The sequence below is a fragment of the Penicillium solitum genome, assembly GCF_028829755.1.
Source record: "Penicillium solitum strain IBT 25940 chromosome Unknown utg000005l_segment0_segment0, whole genome shotgun sequence".
Classification (NCBI taxonomy): domain Eukaryota; kingdom Fungi; phylum Ascomycota; class Eurotiomycetes; order Eurotiales; family Aspergillaceae; genus Penicillium; species Penicillium solitum.
The window spans coordinates 1,892,290-1,917,227 of NW_027072125.1; the positions used below are offsets into that span (position 1 = coordinate 1,892,290).

A 24,938-nucleotide genomic window follows, 5' to 3' on the forward strand; every position below is an offset into this window, starting at 1 on the left:
CAACAGGGTTGGGTCGGACAAACACCCCGAAGGATGATGCAGAAAGAAGAGAAGAGACAATGCAAAGAAACACAGACAGCCATATATCCCGCAAATTAAGCCAACCAGACCCAGACAGAAAAAAAATCAACATATCCAACACCAGTCATTAAGTCGTTCTAACCAAGAAGGGAACATGAAAAAAGGCCGATAGGCAGTCAAAACAAAGGAAATAAAGTGAAAGGAGTGGTCGGGTGTTGTCATGGATTTTCTTCTTCAAGGGCCGCTTTTATTTTTGCGAAGAAGCCTGCGGGCCATGCAGCCAATTCTTCTTCTCTGGGTACACCGCGGGCCTTGCAGTGGTTGACGACGTTGGCTAGGATACGGCCAAGCATATCCTGGGTGACTGGAACAGCGCCCTCAAGCTGAGCATCTGGGTGCAAGAAAGGGTCGCGCGGGCCAAGCATCTCCTCAATCGTTGGTCGGAGGGTCTGATCACGCTGCAGACAGCGCTTGAGAGTCCGAACAAGTCCAGGAGGCACAGGAATTCCACCGACGCCGAAGGCCGGGAAATCGATTTGTACACGGGGGTTGGGGATAGCCATGATGCGTTCATAATATTTGGCGATCTTGGCGAATGGTGGTTGTCCGTAAACCATCTTGTACAGAATACAACCCAAACTCCAAACATCACTGGGTTTTCCTAATTTCATAACTTTTCCAACACTTGAAGGCAGACCAAGCGACACATTGGAATCAACCAATGCCTCGGGGGACATGTAATTGGGTGTGCCGACTTGCTGTTCACGATGAACGTTGACCGTGTTATCTTGAATCGCATTGGCAATTCCAAAATCGATGAGCTTCAGCCGGCCTTGGACCATGAGGAAGTTGGCCGGCTTCAGATCCGAGTGAACGATGTTGTACTCGTGGACAGCTTGGACACACTCGAGCATCTCCTTCCAATAAAATCGAGTGAAGTTGATATCAAACACGGCATCTTCAGCGTTTAAACGGAATGTAAGAATCTTTTCAAGATCAGACTCTCCAATCTCCATAAGCACACTAAGAGCATGTTTGTCATTGTTGAGCTCCCAGTCAAACAAGCGCACCACACGGTCCACATTCTCCAACTTCTTCAACAAGTCAATTTCACCCTTGTATCCAGTCAAAGTCACTGGATCGACATCTTCAAGATTGACACGCTTGAGAGCGAAAATCTTGTAATTCTCTGCCATCACTCGATAAACACGCGAGCTGCCACCGCGGCCAATGCAATCGAGCCGAGTGAAATGCTTGCCATTAATCGCGACTTGACTCTTCTTTTTTCGAGATTGGGATGTCGATGCGCCTCCCGTGGAAGTGGCAGTCTCAAGAACCGACATTTTCGGGGGAGGAGGGGCGGCCCTATGAGGGGTATTGTTGCTCCGTGTGGCCAGTATCTTTCGTGCAGAGTTGGTTGCTGGAGTCTCTGCTACATCTTTCTTCTCGGTGTCGTAGACAACATTATACTTTTCAGGTCTATCCAACACATTCAACCCTTGGGGCTTTGTACGCCGGAAAGTTGGCGGTGGTTCATTCTCTTGGTCACGGACCGATGGCAAAGCCGGTATTGAAGGAACCTTGAATACAGGTTGTTCCTTCGCAATTGATGATTTGGAAGACATGTCTGATGAAGCTGGTGTAGACTTTGAGCCATACGATTTTGGCGAAGACGACCTCGAAAACGGTCCTTCAACCTCAGCAGGGCGAAGAGGATATTCTGGTCGATTGGATTCACGCACGAGAGGCGGGCTTGGTTCGGCCCATGACACCTTGGGGGATGAGGGTTTTGCTGAGTTGCGAGGTCGGTATTCGGCATTCTCCTCCTCTCCTTCGACATCCTCCCGGACCCCGTCAGCCGAGAGATATTGGTGGTTTTCCTCGTTGCTTTCCTCGCTCTGACGGCGTAGCACGCCCCTCCGGGCAGGGCCGTTCAAGAAGGTACCAGCAAGTCGACCAACCCGCTTGACACGCAGTGAGCTGTGTGGAGCGATTTCTTCACCGCCGCGGCCTCGCAATGCGGAAGAAAGGCCATATCGCAACGCTGGATCATCGTCATATTGCGATTTCCGATCACTATCCGAGCGCTCTGCACTACCATACTCGTCACCCGAATTGCGTTCCGATGAGCGCTTTCCTGAAGGCGAGACAGAGGCAGGGGATCGTGTGTTGCTGCGCGAAACATTGATACGAACACTGCGCTGGCGTGGGGCGGGAGTAATAAAATCATTGGGCCGGCTATGGTGCTCTTGTTCGGCACTCTGGCTATTTGATAGTGGGGAGCTCTCGCGTGAGAATCGAGAAGCTGAAGAGATAGCGCCTACACGAACGACTCTTGGAGCCGGGCTACCATTAGATGAGTTGTGTGGGGACGAATTCCGGGGTGAGCGGCTTTGCTGTCTTGATGTTTCAATTCGAGGTTCGTGCGACATGTGTGCCTTTTGCGAATGAGGCGAAGAACCTAATCCATCCCCATGCAGCAATGCCTTTACAGAAGCGCTGAATTTAGGTTCCGGGACCTCTTCGTCGGAGCTGTCCCCAGAGTAGTGTTTGGGCATAGCTTGTGTTGATGGAGATACCCGTCTGGAACCCGAGCGTGAAACCGCAGATCGGGACATCGGTCGGGATGGCTGTCGGTACAGTTCGTTGTATGCTGGGAGGGAATTCGGGGACGCCATGGCGATAATACCTACATTGAAGTCGCGGATCAATGTGGCCCCTCCAAAGTTGTCGATTGTTTTGTTGATCCTGGATAAAGCCCAGTCTGGAGGTTTCGTCGCGGGCGCGCTACATAATCACGTGTTTGTTGTTGCTATGGCGACGTCTACACCACAACATACCACAGATACTTGAAAGAATTGATTCTGCGCTTGAGTGGAGAAGATTTCACAAAAGGCGGACACAGCTTTAGGCTGATAATACCCCGGTTTTCTCTAGTAAGGGTGTTCCAGTACCTTAAGTAAATCCCAAGGCCACAATCAGTCCCTTATACCCGATTTGGGATCGGCCGGATAACCTCCACTTACTAGTATCCTTCTAGTTATAGACTACCTATTAGACTAAAGTTGGCAATGTTGCCATACTCCTCAATGGGGGAATTTTATCGTACATTTGTGAATCTAAACAAGTGTCAAATGATGCACATGAGGTTATCGTCAATATAAATGGCCATCACTGCCTTCCAATATTCGGTATGATTGATATATCAATAGGAAAATCCGAAGCTGCAACGAAACCTGATAATTCAGATGTACTTAAGTCATCTCCTCTCTATATATACTAGACTATCGGAGTAGCCCTGCAAAACTATCGTATAAGAAGTATAGCTTTCAGTTGTTTGACCACTATGAATTAATCTAGTCACCCCGAAAAGGAATGTGAAACTGTTATATATCTTAGCTTACAGAGCCTTCGTGATGAAGTAAGTTTATAAACGAATTAAATTTAACACTTTACGGCTATATAAGTACCAAAGAGGGATGAGACCTACATATATGGTAGTCGTTTATGGGGGCACAGACATCAGACTATTTGAATTGTGCAGAAACGGAGAAGTTAAAAAGATATCCGATAAGAAGAATATCAAGAGCAACAAACTCTCTGATACCTTCCACACAGAAATCTCCAGAAAGCTCAACAAGATGACTTCGCCGGAACTCGTCAAGTGGCAATCCTCGAAACAGCATGCCGACAGTTGTACCAGCACGGCAAAGGCAATGCCGCAGATGAAAAACGGCGTGTTATATATACTTCATTCAAGAGGGAAAATAAAGGACCAGCCTAGCATATCATTTTCTTCTTGTTCTTTTAAAATAGGATTTAAGAACAGGAAAATAAATGATCATATACAAGAATAAAAACCTCAGACATCTAGATCTATCTAGATAGTATAGTAGTAGTTATGGATGTTGTCGAACTCCTAGATATTGGTGAGTTCGGCGCCTTAGGAATCGGGCGAAAACTCCAACTACGGCACCCGCGAGCGACCATAAGTGCAATAAGAACACCGCGGACATCTATCTCGCGTTTGCTCGTCATGGACTTTCCTTCCCTCATCTCGGACTCTAGCAAAAATGGCGTCTAGCGTGGATGCGAAGCTAATTAGGCGGACCAAGTTCCCCCCTGAGTTCAATAAGAAGGTGGATATGACCAAGGTCAATATCGAGGTTATGAAGAAGTAAGTGGCTTTCCCCGGCGTTTTTTCGGATCTCCGGTTTACTGACATTGCTTTTTTCCCCACCTACGTAGATGGATCGCAAGTCAAATCTCCAAAATATTGGGAAACGAGGATGACGTTGTTATCGAGCTCTGTTTCGCCCATCTGGAGGGACCACGCTATGTATGTTGGGCCGTCGGATATCTAGCGTCTCGACCCTAGTTTGCTGACACCTGTTTCTGATTCTAGCCCGATATCAAATCTCTCCAAATCCAACTTACTGGGTTCCTCGACAAGGATACTCCCAAGTTCTGCCAAGAGTTATGGTCGTTGTGTCTGAGCGGTCAGGCCAATCCACAGGGCGTTCCGAAGGAGCTCCTGGAGGCTAAGAAGCTTGAGCTCATACAAGAGAAGGTGATTGTAAGCGTGCCCTCGACCTTGGATATGTTCTAACCATACTACAATATAGCTCGAAGCCGAGAAAGCTAGTGAAGCACTTCGACGCCAACGGGAACAAGACCAAAACCGCGAACGAGAGCTGGACGATGTGAGACGCCGTGAGCGAACAGACCGTGGACCAGACCGCGGACGTGGAGGTCGAGGTGGTGATCGCGGTGATCGCGGTGGCCGAGGACGAGACTTCAACAACAGACGATCTTCGCCTCCCAGAGACCAAGACCGTAGCCGAGACCGATTCCGCGAGCCTCTTCCGCGACGTGATTTTGACTCCTACGTTCCGCCTGGTAATCGTCGCGGCCGCCGACCATCCACTTCTTCACACGGCACCCGTTCTCCATCTCGATCCCCAAAGCCATCCTCACCATCTCGTCGAAACCGCAATGAGCCACGCCACAGACGACGCGAACGCCGCCCCCGTTCCCCAAGCAACTCAGTATCTCCCGAGCGACGCAACCGCGGAGGAGCGAGAAGACGCAGCAGTCCGGATTACGGTGACCGTGTTAAAGCAAGACCCATTTCCCGCAGCCGTTCCCCGCGCTCACGTTCCCCCAGAGGAGACCGCCGCCGACGAAGCTCCGTCTCTCGTAGCCGCAGTGTATCATCGCAGCCCCGCCACACCCGGCGCCAGGCAGACTCTCCCAAGTCCGTATCTCCCTCGAGATCCCACCGCTCATCTGGACGCTATGCCCGCCGCGATTCTCGTCGCTTGAGCCGCAGCCGCACTCGCAGCCCTGACCGTACTGGTACACGTGATCGTGGTGAGAACCGTCGACGCCGCAGCCCCAGCGGTGGTCGAAGCCGTAGCCGCAGTCGCAGCCCTAAGAAGGACACCGACGGCAAGCGGCGCCGCTCTCTGGAAAGATACAACCCTGATGAGAAACGACGCAAGGTGGCTGATGAGAACGATGATTCCACCCGAACCCCTTTGAAAGCTGATGACCCATCCAAGGCTGATGACACCAAGGCTGATGACACCAAGGCTGATGACACCAAGGCTGATGACACCAAGGCTGATGACACCAAGGCTGATGACACCAAGGCTGACGACACCAAGGCCGATGACAGTGAGAAAAAAGTTGCCGAGCAGGTTGGTAATTGAAAATAGAGATTCCTGGATCGACCTCAACCTTGTATCCTTTACCACCCAGATTCAATTCCTACTTAATGTTCGTCTAAAAATTTCACATGTCATGTTGTTTCTGAAGTTGCTATGTTGAATCGGATACTAACAAACTCGCAACACTTAGACCAAGAAACCACTTTCTGCGTGGATCCATTCAACTGAATTTCGTGAGAAGTTACTCCGTGAGAAATGTATTGCTATGCGTCGCCGATCTAGCGAGAAGCCGAGCAATGCCTCACAGCCAAAGCAGGACTAAACGAGAGCAGCAAGAACCAGTGGGGAGGGATTGACACTGGCCATTTGTGACTTGAACTTTGAGATTTACCCCAACGAAATGAGTGCGTTTTAGCGCTGTACATGTATGTACTTTGTAACAATTCCAATTACTGTTTCTTTTTTTTTTTTTGAAAATCAGATTTATGTGCTCTGTTGTATACCCTAGTAAGGCCCGACGGCAGAATACACTGGAGGAAAAGATGATGCTATCCTAAGTTGAGCCAAACATATCGCTAACAATAACACAAAGGAATGTACTCCATTAAAGGGAAAGATATATATACACACAAGTCATCAGTTGACAAGGGATCTGGATGATCTTCAAGCATGCCGATATCCAGAACCATACATAAACACACCAGAACATGAGATATGCGATACACATGATGAACAGGATATTTCAATCACCACACAAGCAGATTAGAATTAGAATTATATATCTACAGAGACGTCAGAGGCGGAGAGACGGCAGATCACAGGGTGGGATGGAAGGGTATATCTGAAGCATGGGCAGCCACATTGACAACCCCACGTGTGTCGAAAATCATCTTGTCGTGGATAGGGCTCAAAAAGCAAAAAGCAAAAAGGTTAACAATTGACGAAGAAAATTCTATGAGAGAGACCTTTTAAGGGCCTTGTCTTCGGAATATGTCCAGGGATGGTGTCTGCTTTACTCGCAGCCGCAGACGGTGGCAGTCACAGTCTTGGTGACGGTGACAACGTCACCACCGGAGGGGACGCTGGGGGCGCTGGTAGGGGCAGGGCCGGAGGGAGCAGGGCCACCGGGGATGACAGTTGAGGTGACGATCGCAGAGGTCTCGGTGTCACAGGGAGTGGAGGCAGCGGGACCGGAAGGAACGGGCACGTCGGTGGTGGCAGCAGGGCCGGAAGGAGCGGGCCCGGTAGCGACAGGAGTGCCGGTAGGGGCGACGCCAGAGGGGGTCTCAGCGGGGGCGGTGCCGGTAGGCACGGCAGGCACGGTAACGGTCTGGGAGCCGGACTCGTTGGGGCCACCGGGGATCACAGTGGAGGTGATAATCTCCGAGGTCTCGGTGTCACATGGGGTGGAGCTGGCAGCGGGGCCGCTAGGGGCAGGACCAGAGGGAGCGGGCCCGGTAACGACAGGAGTGCCGGTAGGGGCGACGCCAGAGGGGGTCTCAGCGGGGGCGGTGCCAGTAGGCACGGCAGGCACGGTAACGGTCTGGGAGCCGGACTCGTTGGGGCCACCGGGAATCACAGTAGAGCTGACAATCTCCGAGGTCTCGGTGTCGCATGGGGTGGAGCTGGCAGCGGGGCCGCTAGGGGCAGGACCAGAGGGAGCGGGCCCGGTAACGACAGGAGTGCCGGTAGGGGCGACGCCAGAGGGGGTCTCAGCGGGGGCGGTGCCAGTAGACACGGCAGGCACGGTAACGGTCTGGGAGCCGGACTCGTTGGGGCCACCGGGAATCACAGTAGAGCTGACAATCTCCGAGGTCTCGGTATCGCAAGGGGTGGTGCTGGCACCGGGAACGCTAGCGACGGGAGTACCGGTGGGAGCGACGCCAGAGGGGGTCTCGGCGGGGGCGGTGCCGGTAGGGACAGCAGGGATGGTAGCGGTCTGGGAGCCAGACTCGTTGGGGCCACCGGGGATCACAGTAGAGCCGACAATCTGCGAGGTCTCGGTGTCACAGGGGGTGGTGCTGGCAGCCGGGCCGGAGGGAACGGGCACATCGGTGGTGCCAGCAGGGCCGGAGGGGGTCTCAGCAGGGGCGGTACCGGTGGGAACAGCAGGAACAGTGACAGAGCCGGAACCGTTGGGGCCACCGGGGATCACAGTAGAGCCGACAATCTCCGAGGTCTCGGTATCACAGGGGGTGGTGCTGGCAGCAGGGCCGCTGGGGACCGGGGTACCGGCGGGAACAGATACAGAGGCACCGGGACCGGAAGGCACAGCGGGGGTGCCGGCGGGAACGGAGACGGAGGCAGAGGCACTGGGACCGGAAGGCACAGCGGAGGTGCCGGGCAGGTAGGGGGTGCTGGAGGGCAGGCTGGGAACGGAAGACGAGGGGGGGACGGAGGGAGCACCGGGGATGCTGCAGCCGGTGAACCACTGGATGATGATGATCTGGATGGTGACATCGATATCAATGGAAGTGCAGCCACTGAGGAAGGCAGCGAGCTCAGCACGGGCAGCGAAGCTCAGGTCAACCAAGCTACCGCCGGCAGCGCAGAGGGAAAGGGCACCACGGAGGTCAACGCTGAGACCGCTGACGGTCTCGGTCAGGAGACCGGTGACATCGCTGACGAGGCCACCGACCAGGTCGAGGGAAGCGGAGACATCAGCCTCAACAGCGAAGGACAGCCAAAGAAGGACGACAGCCTTGAGCTCAACGCCCAGAGAGCAGTCGGAGCTGTGGAGCCAGATGGCGAGCTGGGTGCGGATGTCAAGTTCGACGGCGGTGGCGAGCTCACCCTTGGCGCATGCCTCGAGAGCGAGCTTGACATCAGTAGTGAGACCAGCAGCGAGATCAACGCCGAGGAAGGCGGCAAGAGTGGCTTGGCCGCCAATAGACAGAAGGCCGGACTCCAGAACGTGCACACCGACGGAAGCACCAACGGAGATGGTAGAGAGAGCGGTCTCAGCAAAAGCACCAATCTCAACAAGGTCACCACCGGCGTGACCGTTGATCCAGGCAAGAACCGAGACCTTGAGGTGAGCGCTAAGGTCACACTCCTTGCTGTTGATCCAGGCGAGGAGGGAAGCCTTGATATCAGCGGCCAGACTGCCGACAACGCCGCCAGCGGCGCAGACATTCAGACCGACCTTGACACCAACATCAAGATCAAGTCTAGCCTCAATCCAAGCGGAAAGGGAAGCCTGAGCACTAGCACTCAGGACGAGAGCGGACTCGAGGCTGGCAGCATCAAAGATACCGTCAACGGTCACGTAAAGCTGGCCCTGGGCAGCGATATCGGCACATCCGGGGATGTACACGGACAGAGCAGCCAGGATGTCTTCGGAGAGGACGAGCTCATCGTTACCCTCACACCAGGAGATCAGTGACTTCTTGAGGGAGAGGTCAAGGTCGGCGTGGAAGAGCAACCAAAGTTTGAGGGCGGCCTTGGCCTTGTGGTGGATGACACCGGACTTGCAGCCAAGAGCACCACCCGAGAGGGCGGCAGCACCTTCAGCGCTCAGACCAGCAAGAAGCTCAACGGAGGAGTGGGAGGAGTGGCCACCGAGGACGGCACTGAGGATCGAAGTCACGTCGACGGTGATGTCGCCGAGGATCTCACCGAGGAGACCCAGGGTACGGGGCTCCACGGCCTTGTCGGTAGGGTAGGCGAGAGCTGCGCCCGCCAGGCCGGCGAGCATAACGAGAGAAGAACGCATGTTGCGTTTTTTTTTCGTGTTGGATTAACGAATGTAATAGGCCCAAATCTATGGGATGTATAAAGTCTTCTGAACAAGGGTATACAGAAGCGAAAGACTGGACAGGCAGGCAGAAGCCGCCAAAGGAATTAACGATAGACTGGAAAGAGAGAAAAGAGAAGAAAGACAGTTGAACAATTGAAGATTCGAAGAGGTGATCGCCATGGTTGTTTATATACCCCCTGATCAACTATGAGCCGGGAGGGTTCCGGGCATCACTTCCAGGTACTGAACTGCATCCGCATCGGAACACACTCATACTGGTTCTACCCCGGTCTCCAATTCCACATTTGGAGCTATCGACCCCTTAGGGTTCAGGGATGAGAAGATGGAGCCTTGGGATCTTTCAAGTGGATCATGACTCCTGAGGGGGCTAACAGGTTAGTACTCCGTACTTGTGGGCCATGCTCCGAGCTATTTTTGGTAGAGTTGGAAAATGTATCGTATTTATCATGTTTATCCATGGATGATATTTACGATATTTACGATATTAATCATATTCATCATATTTATCACACCATCTGAATGTTAACCAGTCCGTAGTCCGAACTCTGTCTATTCGGGTAGAGATAGGAAGAAGACCCTAATGGGAAATAAACATCCCCAAAAAAGAACACATAAAAAAAAAAGAAAAGAAAAAACTGCCAAGTCATAACGGGAAAAAGATCAACAAAAGATCAACCTTGGGACGGTTGAAACGTTCTAACCTCGTCATTTTTGTGTATCTGAAGTTTAACCCCCTTTCTATCTCCACAGTCGGAACTATATTCTACTCTACGGAGTATATTATACACATCTACGATGGAGTACCGCCTTACAGTCCAAGTCCAAGTATCTGATTCTCAACCCTGTCCGAAGAAAGTGTATGCGGCATTCCGAGTGGTCCGTTGTCAAAATGCATGTTCCACTGCTCCCGGGGAATTAGCGCAGGTACAGCATGCTCTTGACCATATCAGGCAAAGATGGACATGTCCGATTCCGTCAAACTTGCACCTGTCAACTCAAGATACACGATAAAACAATTTAAGGCTATTTACGGAGGGGAACTTGTTAGCCACCAACTGAATTTTCAGTGCTTTCTGAGGGAGTACTTTTGACGAACTCGGATCATATATGTACTTTTCATTAACTATAGAGTACAAAGTACAACGTCAGAGACAGTCCCAAAGTATACGGTCGGCATAAATGAACATAATTACACTCACTCTACAGGTTGTGAAGAGTACGTCCTTGACCAACTATTGTACATAATAGTATCACGCAGAGCCGACACCAGCAGTTGAACCCGGCTTTTCACGAAGAGTCTGCTCCAGACAGAGCTACTCCGTACTCGACACAAAAACAAGGATAGCAGCATCTAGGCCTTTCCAATGTTGACAGCACTAGTTAGGACGCCACTTAGTCGGGCTTAAAATGTGAATGAAATAAATATGAAGTTATGCAGCTCACGCATGGGAGCATCTCCACTTTGTGGGTTGCATAGTCAAATCAGAATCCTCTATTCCAGATGGATTAATATCAAAACAAGCTAAAGGTGCCTTCGGCCGCAGAGTGGATAAAGCCCTATCCCTTAAAATTGTAAAATTGTCTTTGAACCACTTGTTTACTGTGCTGATGGCACCGGATGTTCTATACAGGGGTCAACCAAATAAACACCGAAAACAGTCGATAGGGGACGGTTCATTGAATTCGAGAAATAATCCCTAGCCATTAAGCTTCTCTTCCACTGCTCCACAAACTACCGGTTCTCAAACAACACTAAAAGCCGTGATCTGCATAAATGAAAATGTCTCACCCCACGCGGAAGAGCTCCACGAGCACGGAGTAGTGCAGACAGTGCATGTGATGGTCAGCCTCTCAACTGGCAGGATACCTTAGCACCTGCACCTTGGAAATTGCGATGGGTTGATTTGTAAGAGGTCGATGCCACCTGAGCAGAAATGGGACTGCAAGCTGCAGTTCTCATCTCTAGCTGCAGCTTCCCGACCCATCAGGATCCATCCAATGCAGAGTATCTTTGCTACGGGTCGGGAAAAATGACTAAAAGTAAATGGAAAAAAATGTTGAAAGATCCTTTGGGATTCGAAAGATTCGAAAGACAAATATTGTTGTACGGAGTAGACAAAGTCCGTGTGTTCCATCGCTGGTCTGATGGATCCTCCAATAATTCGACTTCCGCCAGCACCAAGTCTCAATAATATCCGAGGTACAACATACGAGTACGAAGTACCCAATATGGTCTAAAACAAAGAAACCCATTCGAAAAATAGAAAAAACCAAAACCATTAGGCTCAACTAGTCCAACGCCTCTCTGCGATAGTCGTTTATTCGGAACAATCGGCCGAAGATAGTCTTATGATCGGCCGAAGATAGTCTTAGAATAACTACAAGGTACGATGGGCTATTGGGTTTTTGATTCGAGCAGTTTTGTTCGAAGTCGCAAAAGATGAAAAGCCACTACATCCTTCAAGTTTCCTATAGAATCGATCTCTCAGGTGGTATACTCCGTATTCCCCACCCTTTCGGAAACAGTCGGATGTTTCATCGTGAATCATAACCAAAAAACACCCCCCCAAAAACCAAAAACCAGTTCAACCACGAACCTTAGCAACAATGCTCAGATCCACGATCCGTCAGGAACCTCACTCTACTTGAAACGGTTGCTATTTTTGTCTCCGGCAGCTCTGATCGGGGATCCACCAGTTCACGCCAAGATCTGTTGGTAAAACCCTTTTAAGCTTCCAAGCTTCAAAGGCCATACTTTGTACATACTGAGTACGGAGTACAAAGTTTTACGCCCCATTAGCCGACCTTTCCCGTGTATGGGTGGCGCTGAAAGACATCCTCAAACCCCCAATTCTTAACTTGAAACAGCTTGGCAAGGTCGGCCGTCAGGAACACCCGTTCGAGATAGTATACTTGGAGAAAAATAAGTGCATCCAAATAAACCTCTCATACTACCTCGCTCACAAGTTTCCCGTTGTTGAATGCTAAAAAAAGAAGAATGACCCCAACCATCACTAATGGAAACCGTGGAACGTCCTCGGATCGCAAGACTTGAAACGACGGCTTGTTTTTTTTTTTTGTTGAGATAGCCGAAACAGGGATCGGATCTGTTTGCCGGTCTCTCGACCGAGTTCTCAGTTCTCTTCAATCTATCGTCCCATACGGAGTACATTTTCTGATACAGCGAACGCTAAGGTGAGCTCCTGTGTCCACGGTCCCCACACCCATCCCACACCACGACGGGCAGTTATACCAAATTCAAACCAAAGTCAAAGAATTTCCGGAATTCACCAGCGCGGACAAGACGAGACGTCCCATATCACATGCAAGGGAAGGGGTAGTGGGGTTCGAAGGGCAGAATCCATTTTGGCAGTGCCGAGGTTGGTTCTATCTACATAGTACAACATACATGCCATGGTACACATTATGTTATAACCAGCTACTGTTGTTGTACACTGGTTGCCAGGGATTTAGAGTCTTTCTAGAATTCCTGTTCCAAGGTTCTTGACCAACTTTATTCATAGCCCTAATCACTATATTCCATAATTGAGTTTGTGAAAGAGATACGTCGGTATTGCTTATCTACATCCAAAACCCCCACCTATCATCAACATGGAAAAACAAAGAACAGCATCGCCATCAAGAAACTCAAATAGAGTCCTTGATCTGGGCTAACCTACTTCGGATCCAAGTAGCGAACGGTGTGAAGAAATGTGTACCATCATTACCAGGCCGGTCACAAAACGCCAAAAGAGCACGATACCGCTCAGACGCAGACGTTGAAGTGGCACAAAGTATCTTCGCCAGATCGACCGGACAGAAATAAGGTGGCTGTCTTGCGTCCTCGCTGATAGACGTAGTGCCTTGCATTGAGCATGCATAGTACACGCAATGGGCAATCCCAAAGCAGTGACCCAATTCATGGCTCGCCGTCCGACAAACACGACCCAACCAGAGCGCAGACAGTAATGAAGGCGATGAATCTACTTCTGGAAGGGAGCGGTAGACTGATACTGCATCCCTCACAGGACCATTTAGCTCCAAACTTGAATTGTGTGATCCTCGACTATTGACCTGAGATCTTTTCTGTCTCTTTGCAGTTGGTTCTGCCGAAGCACATGCTGACATGTACTTATCGCAATGCGAAGCAGGCCATGCATGGAGACGCTCAACATCTTGAATATTATCCAGTATGGGATTGTATCTTGCATTGGATACCACTGCAACGCGACTTCCTCCGTATGCACGGCCACATACGAACTCGTCATCGTCGTCTTCGTAAAGATCGAAGTCAACGAGAATCAAGAGGGCATATGCATCTTTCGGTAAAATACTAATGGCAACATCAAGAAGATCGTCTAGATTGACTTGGCCCCCATATGCCCCATCGGACAAGGTACGTGAGCGAATGCGCACGCACTCGTCGCCGGATTGCAGACCCAGGTATTGCGGGCCTGTCTTTTTCCGAGGTCTCTTTGTGGGTTCTTCCCATGGAATAAACCGCAAGGTAGATGGTGGCATCATCTTGACAGGAAGACCGTGATAGAAGGCAGTCAGATAATCCCGGACGTCCTTCGTACTAGGGGGCTTTGTGGAAAGCCCATCGTCTGGACATTTTGGTGTTGTCCATGTTCGCATAAAGTCGACATTTGAGTCAATTTGAGGAGATGGAACGATATAGGCGGTTTTTTGTTTTGCGGTTACTGGATTGCGGTGTTCCTCATCAAGCCATTCTTGAAAACTCTGCGGGTCTTCTGGATCCCCGGCAAGATCATCTCCAGGCAGCAACAAGGGGGCGGGGAAAACTCTGTCGTCTTCTTCAAGGAAGAGTTTGTCTTCTCGTGGGAAGCTTCGATTGTCTGCTTTGATAGCAGCGAGACGTTGCCGTGGGCCTTGTCTTCTGAAACCTGCTACAGTAGCATGAGGAGAGGAGGATAAACAGATAGACTTATGATCACACTTTGAGACGGACTTTTGTGGCATACTGGAAATTCTAGTCCAAATGTAAAGAAAATGATATGTGGACCTCTCGGGAAGAAAGGGGGATAGGACATGCGGCTCTGTTGGGCGCACGAACCCTTACCAAGTACGGTGTAGTCATCAAGGAATTGAATCATTTTTCAAGGGAAATTAGGACCTCAACAAATATATAGTGCTATTATATTCACAGATTGATCTCTGATAATCATCTTGGTTGTCTGTCATGACACGCACTATATATATCGGAGCATGGACTATCTGAGCGTAATGCTCAGATATAGTGGTCTTTTTGGCCTAGTTGGTAACTCAGCAGTCCAGGGGCAGGTTGTAACATTGTCGGTCTGATGACTGTCTTATGCCTTAGGTGATCTTCTAGCTTGTTTGCCCTTACCAAGACAGGCGTCTATTAACGCCCAATACCTTAAAATTCCCACATATAGACAAGCATCACGCGCCAAGATGATTCCCCTCTTTCAAACCCCTTCCTCCGCCTCTCGACATGACGCATGTATCATCAGAAATGGAAACCGATTCTACAAAACCGACTGTACGAGGCAATATGGTGAGAGAGCAGGAGCTGACAGAGGAACCCGACATTGTACCAAAGCCTAAGCGATGGAGTCGCAAAACGTGAGTTTATATTCTCACCTACCCGAACAGGGAATTTGACTTTGGCAGATATTTCGGTTCATTTTTGTTCAACCTAGGAGCCTTTGCCCTTCCAGCCTTGTACAGCACTCTCAGCAAGCTGTGGGTGGCGAACATCAACGCGAAGCAAGTCGTCACGACAGATATGTACACCTACATTGGAGTGATTGTGGAAGTGCTTAACGAGGGCCTACCCCGCTCTGCATGGCTTGTAATTGGGGACAAGTCTACACGCACTGTTCCCTCACGACTGAACCTAGCCTACACAATGATCCTTGCACAGACTGTTCTTGGAATAACAATGACAGTAATATTCTTGGCTGCCTCCAGGTCTCTGGCCTCGGGATTCGTACCAGTGGAAGTACGACAAACCTCCATCACATATGTACGACTTTCATCTGTACAAGCCGTGACGTCTGCGATAGAAGCCGCTTTGTCTGCTTCAACAAGGGCACTGGATAACCCCGACGTGCCGTTGATCATCAGTTCTGCAAAGTTCCTCATCAATATCGTGCTCGATTTATTAGTCATTTCAAAGGTGCATGTAGGTGGCTGGAAACCTACAATTGTCATGCAAGCCATCATTCGCCTTGTTTGCGATAGTGTATCGTCTTTGGTCGGACTGATATATTTTCTCACCGTTGTCGTGAAACGTTGCCAGAAGGATACAGATGGCCCGCAGAGACTGCGCTGCAGAGTTTCCGATTTGTTGATACTTATCAGACCTAGTGCTTACACATTCGCGGAGTCCGCTATTCGAAATGCGATTTATCTGTGGCTTGTCCATAGAATCATTCTGTTGGGAAGTGACTATGCAACTTCATGGGGAGTCTTTAACACGATCCGCTGGGGGCTTGTCATGGTTCCCGTGCAGGCATTGGAGGCTTCCACTTTGGCTTTTGTGGGTCATAACTGGGGCCAATTTCGTGCTCAAAGTGGCACTGCATACCCCGAGGCAACTAGGAAAGACATTATTGGTAGGTGTGATGCCGGGACTTGTGGTAGTCACTTACTGAACTGCCCCCATAGAACTGATTCGGCCAGCGCTTCACTCCTGCCTGATTGCATTAGTTTTTGAGACCATAATGTGCATTGCACTATCGCTGCGTGGGGTAGAGGCATTTGCGCACTATCTATCTGACTCGACAGTTGTGGCAAAGATCACTCAAAAGATGTGGAAGGTGAGTACTGAAAAGAATGAATGAGAACTATAATATCCATTCACACCAAACAGAATATCGACTGGACCTACATATTTTATGGGTTGAGTTGCCAGATTGCGGCAATTCTTCTGGCGACATCGCCACGATGGTACCTCTACCAATCACTTGGATCTAACTTCCTTTGGATGCTGCCTTGGGCGATTGTCGCTACAGTCATATCTTTGCCGAAGTCTTTAGCGTGGATATATTATGCAATCATCTTTGGCGGAGCTCTTGTTTTCGACTTTGTTGACGTGGGTTTGACTGCCGCCCTGTGGGCTTACAGGCTTACGAGAGGGAAGGTCGGAACAGCTTCAGAGGTACAGAGTGATTGAAACATCCCACTGAATTGTGTTATTCAAGGAGTGCTGTTGGTACGCCTGGTGTGTTTACAGATCAGACCAATAAATTAAAACGGTTACTAGATTTCGAGACATCCTCTGAACTTGATAACATTGAAATTTGGAGTATAACAAAAAATTTAAAAGGCTGTTCTCGTCGCATATCAAGAGACAGTCAACACTGCTTCCAGACTTTGAATGAAGCGTTGAACATCATCCTCACTGATCAACTGGCGATTACCCTCAAATTCAAGATCCAGCTTCCCATCCCCGTGGGGTAGCATATATTTCCGGTCGGTTTCGCGGCAGCAGATCCGCCTCGTAAAATGATATCCGACTTTCTGTCCCAAGGAAAGTGAAGTTACGATCATCTTCTTGCTGGATAGAGGTCCGCTACCCTAAGTCCTTTGCGTCCTCTGGCCAGTCAGTGTAGTTCCGGATAATTTCTTCCATCTCGTCTAGAGGTATTCATAAAGGCTTTCGAAGTCCGCAGGTTCAATCGGAGTTTTGCTGTAGATTTGAATTGTATATTTCTCCTTCCCTTCTGGCGCGTTAAACGACTGCGCTCTCGATACTTTGCCGCGAATGACAGGGTTGCCTTGATGATCCGAGTACTCTCGCTGGCGCTATTGGTAAGGACTTGGATTGGGACGTCCATTTTGGGCTGTTCTAGTCATGTGAAGAATGTTTATAGTTTGGAGTTGAAAAATTGGAGTTTTGATGAGGTGAGGAACGCCCGAGGGGTTCGGCTGACTTGATGGGATCGACGTTGGAGGCGCTACAAGTACCCTCTGCTTCGCCGGTACTAACAGTGTAACACAACACCTGTATACTCCCAGGTTCCATCCGGCGATTAGTGTCCTTGTACCTTCTTCTGAGACCGGATATTTTTGTCTCATATCTCAACTTCAAACATAACCACAATGCCAACTCCACTACCCACGACAATACCTATAAGCGACTGGAAGCCGATATATTTTGCAATGCTGAAAGGAATCACCCGCAGATCATCATTTGTGGATTGAATCATCGGAGTGAAATACCATGTCGAGGTGACCCCAAGCCATAGCATAACCCATACAATCCCAGCAACACGCTTCCAAAGCGACACGATGTCTGATGGTTGCTTTGCCTCCTCTTTCCTGCTGCCAGGTGTTTGTACCCGTTTCCAAATATTTTGCACTCCATCCTCGAGCATTATCCCGAAGACAAATGCTAAATAAAATAGCATCGAGCCGGACCTTTCCATCGGAATGCTCTGCAGTATATCGACGATGACATGAAATATCGCAGAGATGAGAAAGACAATGAAAAGATTGGTGTATCGCTCGAGTATTGAAGACCTGGTGAGATTTAAAACATCTCGTGCGATGAAGTTACTAATAGAAGTAAAGGGCTGGCGCATGAATTGATGCCAGAATTTCCTGCAAAATGCGTCAACATAAGTATGTACCCTGGTAAACAAATATGGCTTACCCCCAAAAGTTGCGCAATGTAAATGCATCCGCCATACTCCCAAAGGCTGGTGGCCAGTCTTCAGGAGAATCTAGCCCGATCCCGACGAAGAATATTGACAGTACTCGATACGCAAGATCGCTGATTAGACGGTTTACCACAAACCAAATAGACAGGTGCGTAGCTATTCGCTCTACCCATTGTCCCACAGGCACAATCCATTCGAGTTCCAATGATGCGGGTTCAGGCAGACCGCGTTCCTTAGCCTGCTGAAGCGACACCGTTTGCACTATGTCCAGCACCAAGCACTGCCATACGATGATTGCTAACTGTCGCAGCAAAAATCGACCCCGTGTTGGGATATGCATACCCCGCCGCAGGTAATACTTTGGATGATAAGGCACATTCTTCACCTGCCATTGTGTATTGACAGCGCGGGTTTGAGCAAGCAAGCGAAACACTGTGATCAACCTAGATCCGAAGTTTTGAACGCTTTTTGCACTCCGTGAGATGTCTGCGTTGGCCAGAGGATTGAGCAACAACAGATTTATTGCCTGTAAAGTCGCAATGACAAGTTGTGTTATGGCCTGGCACCATGTGGGACTGCCAGACGAGCCAAAGGGACGGATGAACCTGCTCGCGATCCATATCATCCCTGGAATGCACAGGTATCGCAGGGGAGAACTTTTCCGCGTGGTGATGATGAGAGCGGCAGGGACCACATTCTGAACCAGGTAGAAGCAGAAGAATTCTAATATGTTTGCACCTGTTGAGTGATACAGCCCATACATCACTGCGTCTAGTGTGAGAGGTGAATGAGGTCTGGATTTACACTCATCACAATTTGAGTTGGACCCACACCCGACCCGATGTCAATTTATTAGCCAGTTAGTTAGAACCGAATAGCTTCCTCCAGAGCTTGAAATGCGAAAGAAAAAAATATAACTTTGAGCAATGTTTGGAATCGTTAATTGCCCAAGATTTAAATAAGCTCAGCTCAATCTTGGAACTGGAGCCCCAGACCATGGACCACTGGTGATCAAAACCGTGGGAAAAGAAAAGGTTGCACAAGCGGCTTAAAATTACCCGCCGGGCCGTTAGCATCCAAGAATGTGATCACGATATGTAAATATACTTCACATTGGATTTCTTTATGAAAGTTCATTCCCTAATCGTGAAAGTCTTGAACTGACATTGAATGCAGGCAACCTCGTGTCCTAGCCTTGATCGACTCCGTAGTGAGGAACAGAGGAACTGGTGGGACACGCTGCTGGTAACATGCTCCGAGGTGCTGCCACCTGCACTTATCCACATACCAAAGGTGTACTCTTGTAGGATTTACCTATGTACTTGCATATGTACTTAACACATTCTAGTTACGATATGATGCAGCGGGGAAGCAAGGGACACGTACATGCGGGGACTCTCGTAAACTGAAACCCAATAGGAGAACGTTAGAAATTCAGCACGGTCATATCCATACAATCTTGATTTTTTTTCTCACCCAAGCAGGGTGGGACGTACAGGTTACAAGTGGGGTTGGCAGATGTCATATTGTTTGTGTTATAAACTTCTTTATTTCCTCCGCCATTCTCGTTTCTTAGTACTCACTCGCCTCGATGTTGTTATTCACCGTTATCTCTAGTATTTTGCTGGGAGCCCTCGTCCTCTATGTGGCCAAGATGCTGTTGAGCCGCCAGAGGCTTGCTGGCCCACTGCCACCAGGTCCGAGGCCGACGCCAGTGCTTGGCAACATATCTGATCTACCGCCACCGGGGACACAAGATTGGATGCATTGGCTTCAACACAAAGATGCTTACGGTACGGCGATTCTTATTTTCCAAAACACACACTGATTCAATGAATTCCCAGGTCCGGTCAGCTCTATCACGGTTCTGGGACAAACAATCGTAATATTGAATGATGCAAAACCAGCCATGGAACTTCTAGCAAAGCGCTCTTCAAAATACTCCTCTAGGCCAAATCTAGTCTTTGCGTCCGAAATGTAAGTATACATGGCCGTTCAGATCTGGACATAGAGCTGACGCATTGATAACTAATGCAGGGTGGGATGGGAGAACTTTTTGGCAATGCAAAAATACTCTGCTCGATTTCGCTCCTATCGCAAGGCAATGCAACCATATATTGGATCTGAGTCGGCTGTGGCCCAGTTTAATCCTCTACAAGAAGTAGAAACAAACCGCTTTCTATTTCGCGTCCTCGAAGATCCGAGGAAGCTCATAGAACACATTCAAACGTGAGCAGATATTCCAATTATCTCATTCAACGCAAAGACCTTGAATCTTATGTTTTCACAGAGAGGCTGGTGCGATCATTCTTAAAATTGCATACGGATATACCATTGAGCCACACAGGCGGGATCCGCTAGTGCATATTGCAAACCTGGCCCTCGATCATTTTTCTAAGGCCAGTACACCGGGTACCTGGCTGGTTGATATTATTCCACCTCGTATGTCTCTATATTGGCCTTGCCCTAATTGCTGAGGTAGTATTAACAGAAAATAGTAAAACACGTCCCGTCCTGGCTTCCCGGAGCAAGCTTCAAGCGCACTGCTCAAGCATGGAAGAAGAATCTCATGATTTTGGCGGAAAAGCCCTACGCATTCGCACATCGGCAAACGGAAGAAGGTCGGTATCAGCCTTCTTATCTTTCTAACTTATTCAAAACAACGGGGTGCCCTCCACCTGGCTCGGAAGAAGAGTTTGTTGCCAAGTGGTCAGCTGCGTCACTTTATGCAGGTGGTGCTGATACTGTGAGATGTTTGATACCTTCTTTTCTATCCTTTGACTAAATTTCTCTAGACTGTGTGCGCTATGGAATGTCTTTTCCTTGCATTGACACTGTATCCCGATGTTCAAGGTAAAGCACAAAATGAAATCGACCGGGTTTTGGGACCTTGCCAGCTTCCAACAGTCGCCGATCGCTCGCGTTTGCCGTATATCGATGCTGTGGTGAAGGAGGTTCTGCGGTGGCATCCGGTGGCACCTATGGGTCTTCCCCACGCGACAACTGAAGATGATACCTGGGGAGAATATTTCATCCCAAAGGGTTCATTTCTTATGCCTAACATATGGTGAGTCCAAGGCCCCATTTAATGCCCTGACTCTCAAATCTATGAAGGTCTACTGACATCTACCAAAGGGGTATGATGCATGATCCTGCTGTCTATCACGATCCCATGGTATTCAAACCAGAGCGCTTTCTAGGGATTGATGGACGTGAGCCCGAGTTAGATCCTCATGATCTTGCCTTTGGATTTGGGCGTCGCATCTGTCCCGCGCGTATCTTAGCAGATAACACATTGTATTTGAGTGCAGCACAGTCGCTTGCTGTCTTCAATATAAGGAAAGATGTCGAAGATGGGAAGGAAATTGAGGTCGAACCAAAATTCCAGCCTGGGGTCATCAGTCATCCTGAACCATGGAGGTTCCACATCGAACCTCGCAGTACGGCTCATGAATCCCTCATTCGTTCAGTGGAGCAGAAATATCCATGGGAGGCGAGCAATGCAGCAGATCTAGGGGATATTTAATCGGTATTCTTTTGGAAATGCGCATTCCTGCTTGATATATGGTGTTTTTCGATAACTCTCTTGGTTTCTCTGGATTTTGTTGATTTGAGGGTAAGGATTTCACTTTCTTCACTGCGATGTATTCTTCCAATAACCAATCATGTTTATAGCTTGGGTTCTCTTCGATGACAAGCCTCTGCGACGCTGTCGCCATGCATCATCGGTACTTAGGATCAGGATCTCCCATGTGTTTAGGCAAGGACAGCGTGCTCTCTCGATCAGGCCATAGCTGTGGACCTGGTGGAACAAATGTGTTGCGTCATGACCCATGCATTGAAGAATGACTATATTAAGTCAGTCATCGCTGAGCTTCAGCTAGCCGTGTTTGAAATTGGATATTGTTGGAACCCATCTGGGTGAATGCTTGCAAATTGCGTGAAGTCCCACTATTTATTTCTCACTACTATCCAGCAATCATCTGCCCCCCTGTGTTTAATCACCTCTTGCACCGAAAGTACATGCTGTGCAACCATTTTGGTGTGGGGTATGTCGAGAATCTCAACATAGAATTTGTCACAACATGTAAGGATTTAACAAGAACATAGAAAATACCTGCCGAGGATATAAGTCGAGAAGTAGACACTATCAAGGTGCGTCTTGACTTGGGAAAATGGTAGGTTCCCGGCCGTTCTCACGAGTATTCTTGGGTGTTGGAGGTAGAAGAGTGAAGTTGTGAATTTGTCTTGGAAGGGAATAATGCAGTCACCCTTGCTTACACAGGCCTTTTTTTTTTGGAAAGGTCCATTTAAACTCTTCGAAGGATCGTGTCCACCGTCACTACTCCGTAGTAGACTCATATATAGTAGATTTAAGGGACACTAAACCATTCTAGTTCCAAAGGTTCTATAATACTCTAATTCTTCAATAAATACCTAGGTATCTAGGTAATAAACAGACCAATTGCTCTAGTCTGGCCATGTAACATATAGACCAAGATATCCCACTATTAACCCGCCCTTAAAGTCTTGGAAGTTGAAAAATACCGCAAAACAAAGCAAAATTACCTGACAAGTGCAAACCAAGCCGGGCCAATAGGATAATAAGCCAGTAAGGGGCAACCTTGAATAGTGGATCGACATGTGATTTGTAGCTGAAATTCAAATATACAATACGTCCAGCTCTTCGGGGGAATTTGTTTTCCTTTTGATTCTTTTCCTTTTCGAGTTTGAAACCATTTTTATCCCTGAATATCAGGCATCTCAACATTCATTCAATGATGCAAAAGGGTAGACATAATCTCGTGTCGGAATATCAATGTTTAGATGATCTCCGGATCCCTGAGGATCAGCCGCTTCTCGGGTCCCCCTTCACCCGCTCGGACACCCACTCTCAGGGACTCGCCATCATAATTTGCACGGCCTCGGTATTGTTTATCGCCAGTGCAGTCAACGGCCTGATCACCCTCAATATCACACAATTTTCATCCGAATTTGGATTAGACCCTGGAGTGGAATTATGGTGAGAGAGACATCTCCAGTACCCAAACCAGTTTTGTATCTGGTTACACAGAATACGCCAAGCTCACAACTCGACAGGCCAATATCAATGTACTATCTTGCTCAAGCCTGCACATTCCTGCTGGCAGGCTATTTAGCAGACGTCCTAGGCAGCAGGAGAACATTTCTATATGGATGCTTTCTACAGACTGTTTGCCATCTGGCTAGCGGACTGGCCCGGACCGGCGCGCAGCTTATTGCTGTCAGATTCATATCTGGCGTAGCTTACCCAATGTGTTTCATTTCTGCAATGAGCATTCACGGGGAAAATCTTCCGATTGGGAAGTTACGCAATTTGGCATTTTCCTGTACCAGTGCGAGTCAATATATTGGCTCTGGGGTAGGCATCGTCCTTAGTGGGGTACTCTCAGAGACTACTGGTTGGCGATGGGGCTTTTATTGCGCTGCAATTTTAAGCCAACTTGGGTTTCTCCTATCAATCTGGACGATTCCCCAACAGCCCTACGAACCAAAATATATCCCATGGACAGAGCTGGCTGAAGATATCGAGTGGTCTGGAACTCTGCTCGCTAGTTCATTGGCGGCGCTCCTATTCTCTGCATTGGCGTACGCATCCCCACCCTAATGACGGTTTATATTCTCAGAACGCTGATGAAATAAAAACTAGTGTCATAACAAACAATGTGGCAAACATTGGCAGATCGGGCCTCTTCGTTCCTCTTGCTCTTGGTTGGATCCTCCTTGTTGCTTTCCTGTTCTGGCACGATTGTTGGGAAAGAGATGGCACGCAACGCATTCAGAATTCTCTTTGGACAAACTGCCATTTCCTTTCCATGTGTCTGGTTGTTTTCTTCGTCTACGCGTCTTCTCACTCTACGTCGCAGCTTATGATCTTCGTATTCCAACGAGCACAAGGGCTTTCGATTCTACAATCTTCTTGGCGATATCTAACAGTCCCTATCGCCGGCGCGCTGAGCACTCTGCTCACTGGACATTTCTTATCTCGTGTTGAAGCCAACAATATCCTCATCATTGCAATAGGGCTCTCTGGTCTCTCCCCACTTTTGATGGCTACATTGAACCTAGCTTGGCCTTACTGGAAATGTGCAATGCCCGCTGTTTCATTAAACTCGGTAGCATCAAATTCAGTTATTCCAATCGTCACAATGATGGTTGCTGGGTCTTTGCCTTCAGAAACCCAGGGGCTTGCAATGGGAGTTCTATGCACTGTGGCAATGGTTGGAGCCTCTGTAGGTATGGCACTGACTACGCTTATTTCAAACGATGTCAGCACACAGCTACTCCAGACGCCTAACCAAAGGAATTCTTTGCACGACTCCCCAGAGATATGGATGAGCGGCTATCGGACTGCATTCTTGTTCTTGTTCTCACTGAACTTGGTCGGTTTGGCCATCACTCTTGGCTGTTTGCGGAAACTTGGATACTTAGGTCGAAAATTAGATATAGGCCCTTAATTTGTTCATTTTCTCTTACTTATCCGAGATCCATGTTCCCACTACTATAGGAGTAATTATTTCTTATTGATTAAAGGATGTCTAGTGGTACACAAGCGAGTTCCCTAAAGCCTAAGGATTCGATCCGGGTCTTTTATGAGAGATTACCCACGAATATGACAACCGGCTACTACCTTCCCCATTGAATCAATACCAAAGCACTCAACCCATCAATACCCCCTTTTGTCCATTCTATAAGCACCGAGTAACCATAAATCGGCTAGTATTCATAGAATACGACAATGCAATCTCATAAAGGTGGGATGCGTGTTCAGATACTTAAAATAAAACTAAC

At 48.7% G+C, this 24,938-nt stretch overlaps 8 protein-coding genes across 8 annotated transcripts; 4 read left to right on the plus strand and 4 right to left on the minus strand.

The window, feature by feature from the left end:
- Positions 1-239: 239 nt before the first annotated feature.
- N7455_008335 (serine/threonine/tyrosine protein kinase MPS1) lies at positions 240-2,699 on the minus strand (the record flags this gene model as incomplete). Its single annotated transcript, XM_040959122.2, has 1 exon — positions 240-2,699. One exon carries the CDS (start codon positions 2,697-2,699, stop codon positions 240-242), a length of 2,460 nt encoding a protein of 819 aa, XP_040810430.2.
- A 1,395-nt stretch (positions 2,700-4,094) lies between these two features.
- N7455_008336 (PWI domain-containing protein) lies at positions 4,095-6,015 on the plus strand (the record flags this gene model as incomplete). The annotated part of the gene is made up of 5 exons (XM_040958983.2): positions 4,095-4,198; positions 4,270-4,360; positions 4,427-4,591; positions 4,647-5,723; positions 5,884-6,015. The coding sequence occupies 5 exons, from the start codon at positions 4,095-4,097 to the stop codon at positions 6,013-6,015; spliced, it is 1,569 nt and encodes a 522-aa protein (XP_040810597.2).
- Positions 6,016-6,705: 690 nt separating this feature from the next.
- Positions 6,706-9,408, minus strand: N7455_008337 (putative cell wall protein; the record flags this gene model as incomplete). The annotated part of the gene is made up of 1 exon (XM_040959063.2): positions 6,706-9,408. One exon carries the CDS (start codon positions 9,406-9,408, stop codon positions 6,706-6,708), a length of 2,703 nt encoding a protein of 900 aa, XP_040810553.2.
- A 3,693-nt stretch (positions 9,409-13,101) lies between these two features.
- Positions 13,102-14,436, minus strand: N7455_008338 (uncharacterized protein; the record flags this gene model as incomplete). Its single annotated transcript, XM_040958993.2, has 1 exon — positions 13,102-14,436. The coding sequence occupies one exon, from the start codon at positions 14,434-14,436 to the stop codon at positions 13,102-13,104; it is 1,335 nt and encodes a 444-aa protein (XP_040810510.2).
- A 517-nt stretch (positions 14,437-14,953) lies between these two features.
- N7455_008339 (uncharacterized protein) lies at positions 14,954-16,618 on the plus strand (the record flags this gene model as incomplete). Its single annotated transcript, XM_040958997.2, has 4 exons — positions 14,954-15,063; positions 15,112-16,058; positions 16,111-16,262; positions 16,316-16,618. The coding sequence occupies 4 exons, from the start codon at positions 14,954-14,956 to the stop codon at positions 16,616-16,618; spliced, it is 1,512 nt and encodes a 503-aa protein (XP_040810589.2).
- A 901-nt stretch (positions 16,619-17,519) lies between these two features.
- N7455_008340 (wax synthase family protein) lies at positions 17,520-18,870 on the minus strand (the record flags this gene model as incomplete). The annotated part of the gene is made up of 2 exons (XM_040959047.2): positions 17,520-18,048; positions 18,101-18,870. 2 exons carry the CDS (start codon positions 18,868-18,870, stop codon positions 17,520-17,522), a joined length of 1,299 nt encoding a protein of 432 aa, XP_040810607.2.
- An 828-nt stretch (positions 18,871-19,698) lies between these two features.
- On the plus strand, positions 19,699-21,793 carry N7455_008341 (cytochrome P450; the record flags this gene model as incomplete). Its single annotated transcript, XM_040959067.2, has 7 exons — positions 19,699-19,900; positions 19,952-20,084; positions 20,145-20,336; positions 20,398-20,549; positions 20,606-20,853; positions 20,903-21,174; positions 21,243-21,793. The coding sequence occupies 7 exons, from the start codon at positions 19,699-19,701 to the stop codon at positions 21,631-21,633; spliced, it is 1,590 nt and encodes a 529-aa protein (XP_040810572.2). The 3' UTR covers positions 21,634-21,793.
- Positions 21,794-22,888: 1,095 nt separating this feature from the next.
- Positions 22,889-24,604, plus strand: N7455_008342 (uncharacterized protein; the record flags this gene model as incomplete). The annotated part of the gene is made up of 3 exons (XM_040959011.2): positions 22,889-23,130; positions 23,208-23,735; positions 23,797-24,604. The coding sequence occupies 3 exons, from the start codon at positions 22,889-22,891 to the stop codon at positions 24,602-24,604; spliced, it is 1,578 nt and encodes a 525-aa protein (XP_040810521.2).
- Positions 24,605-24,938: the final 334 nt, after the last annotated feature.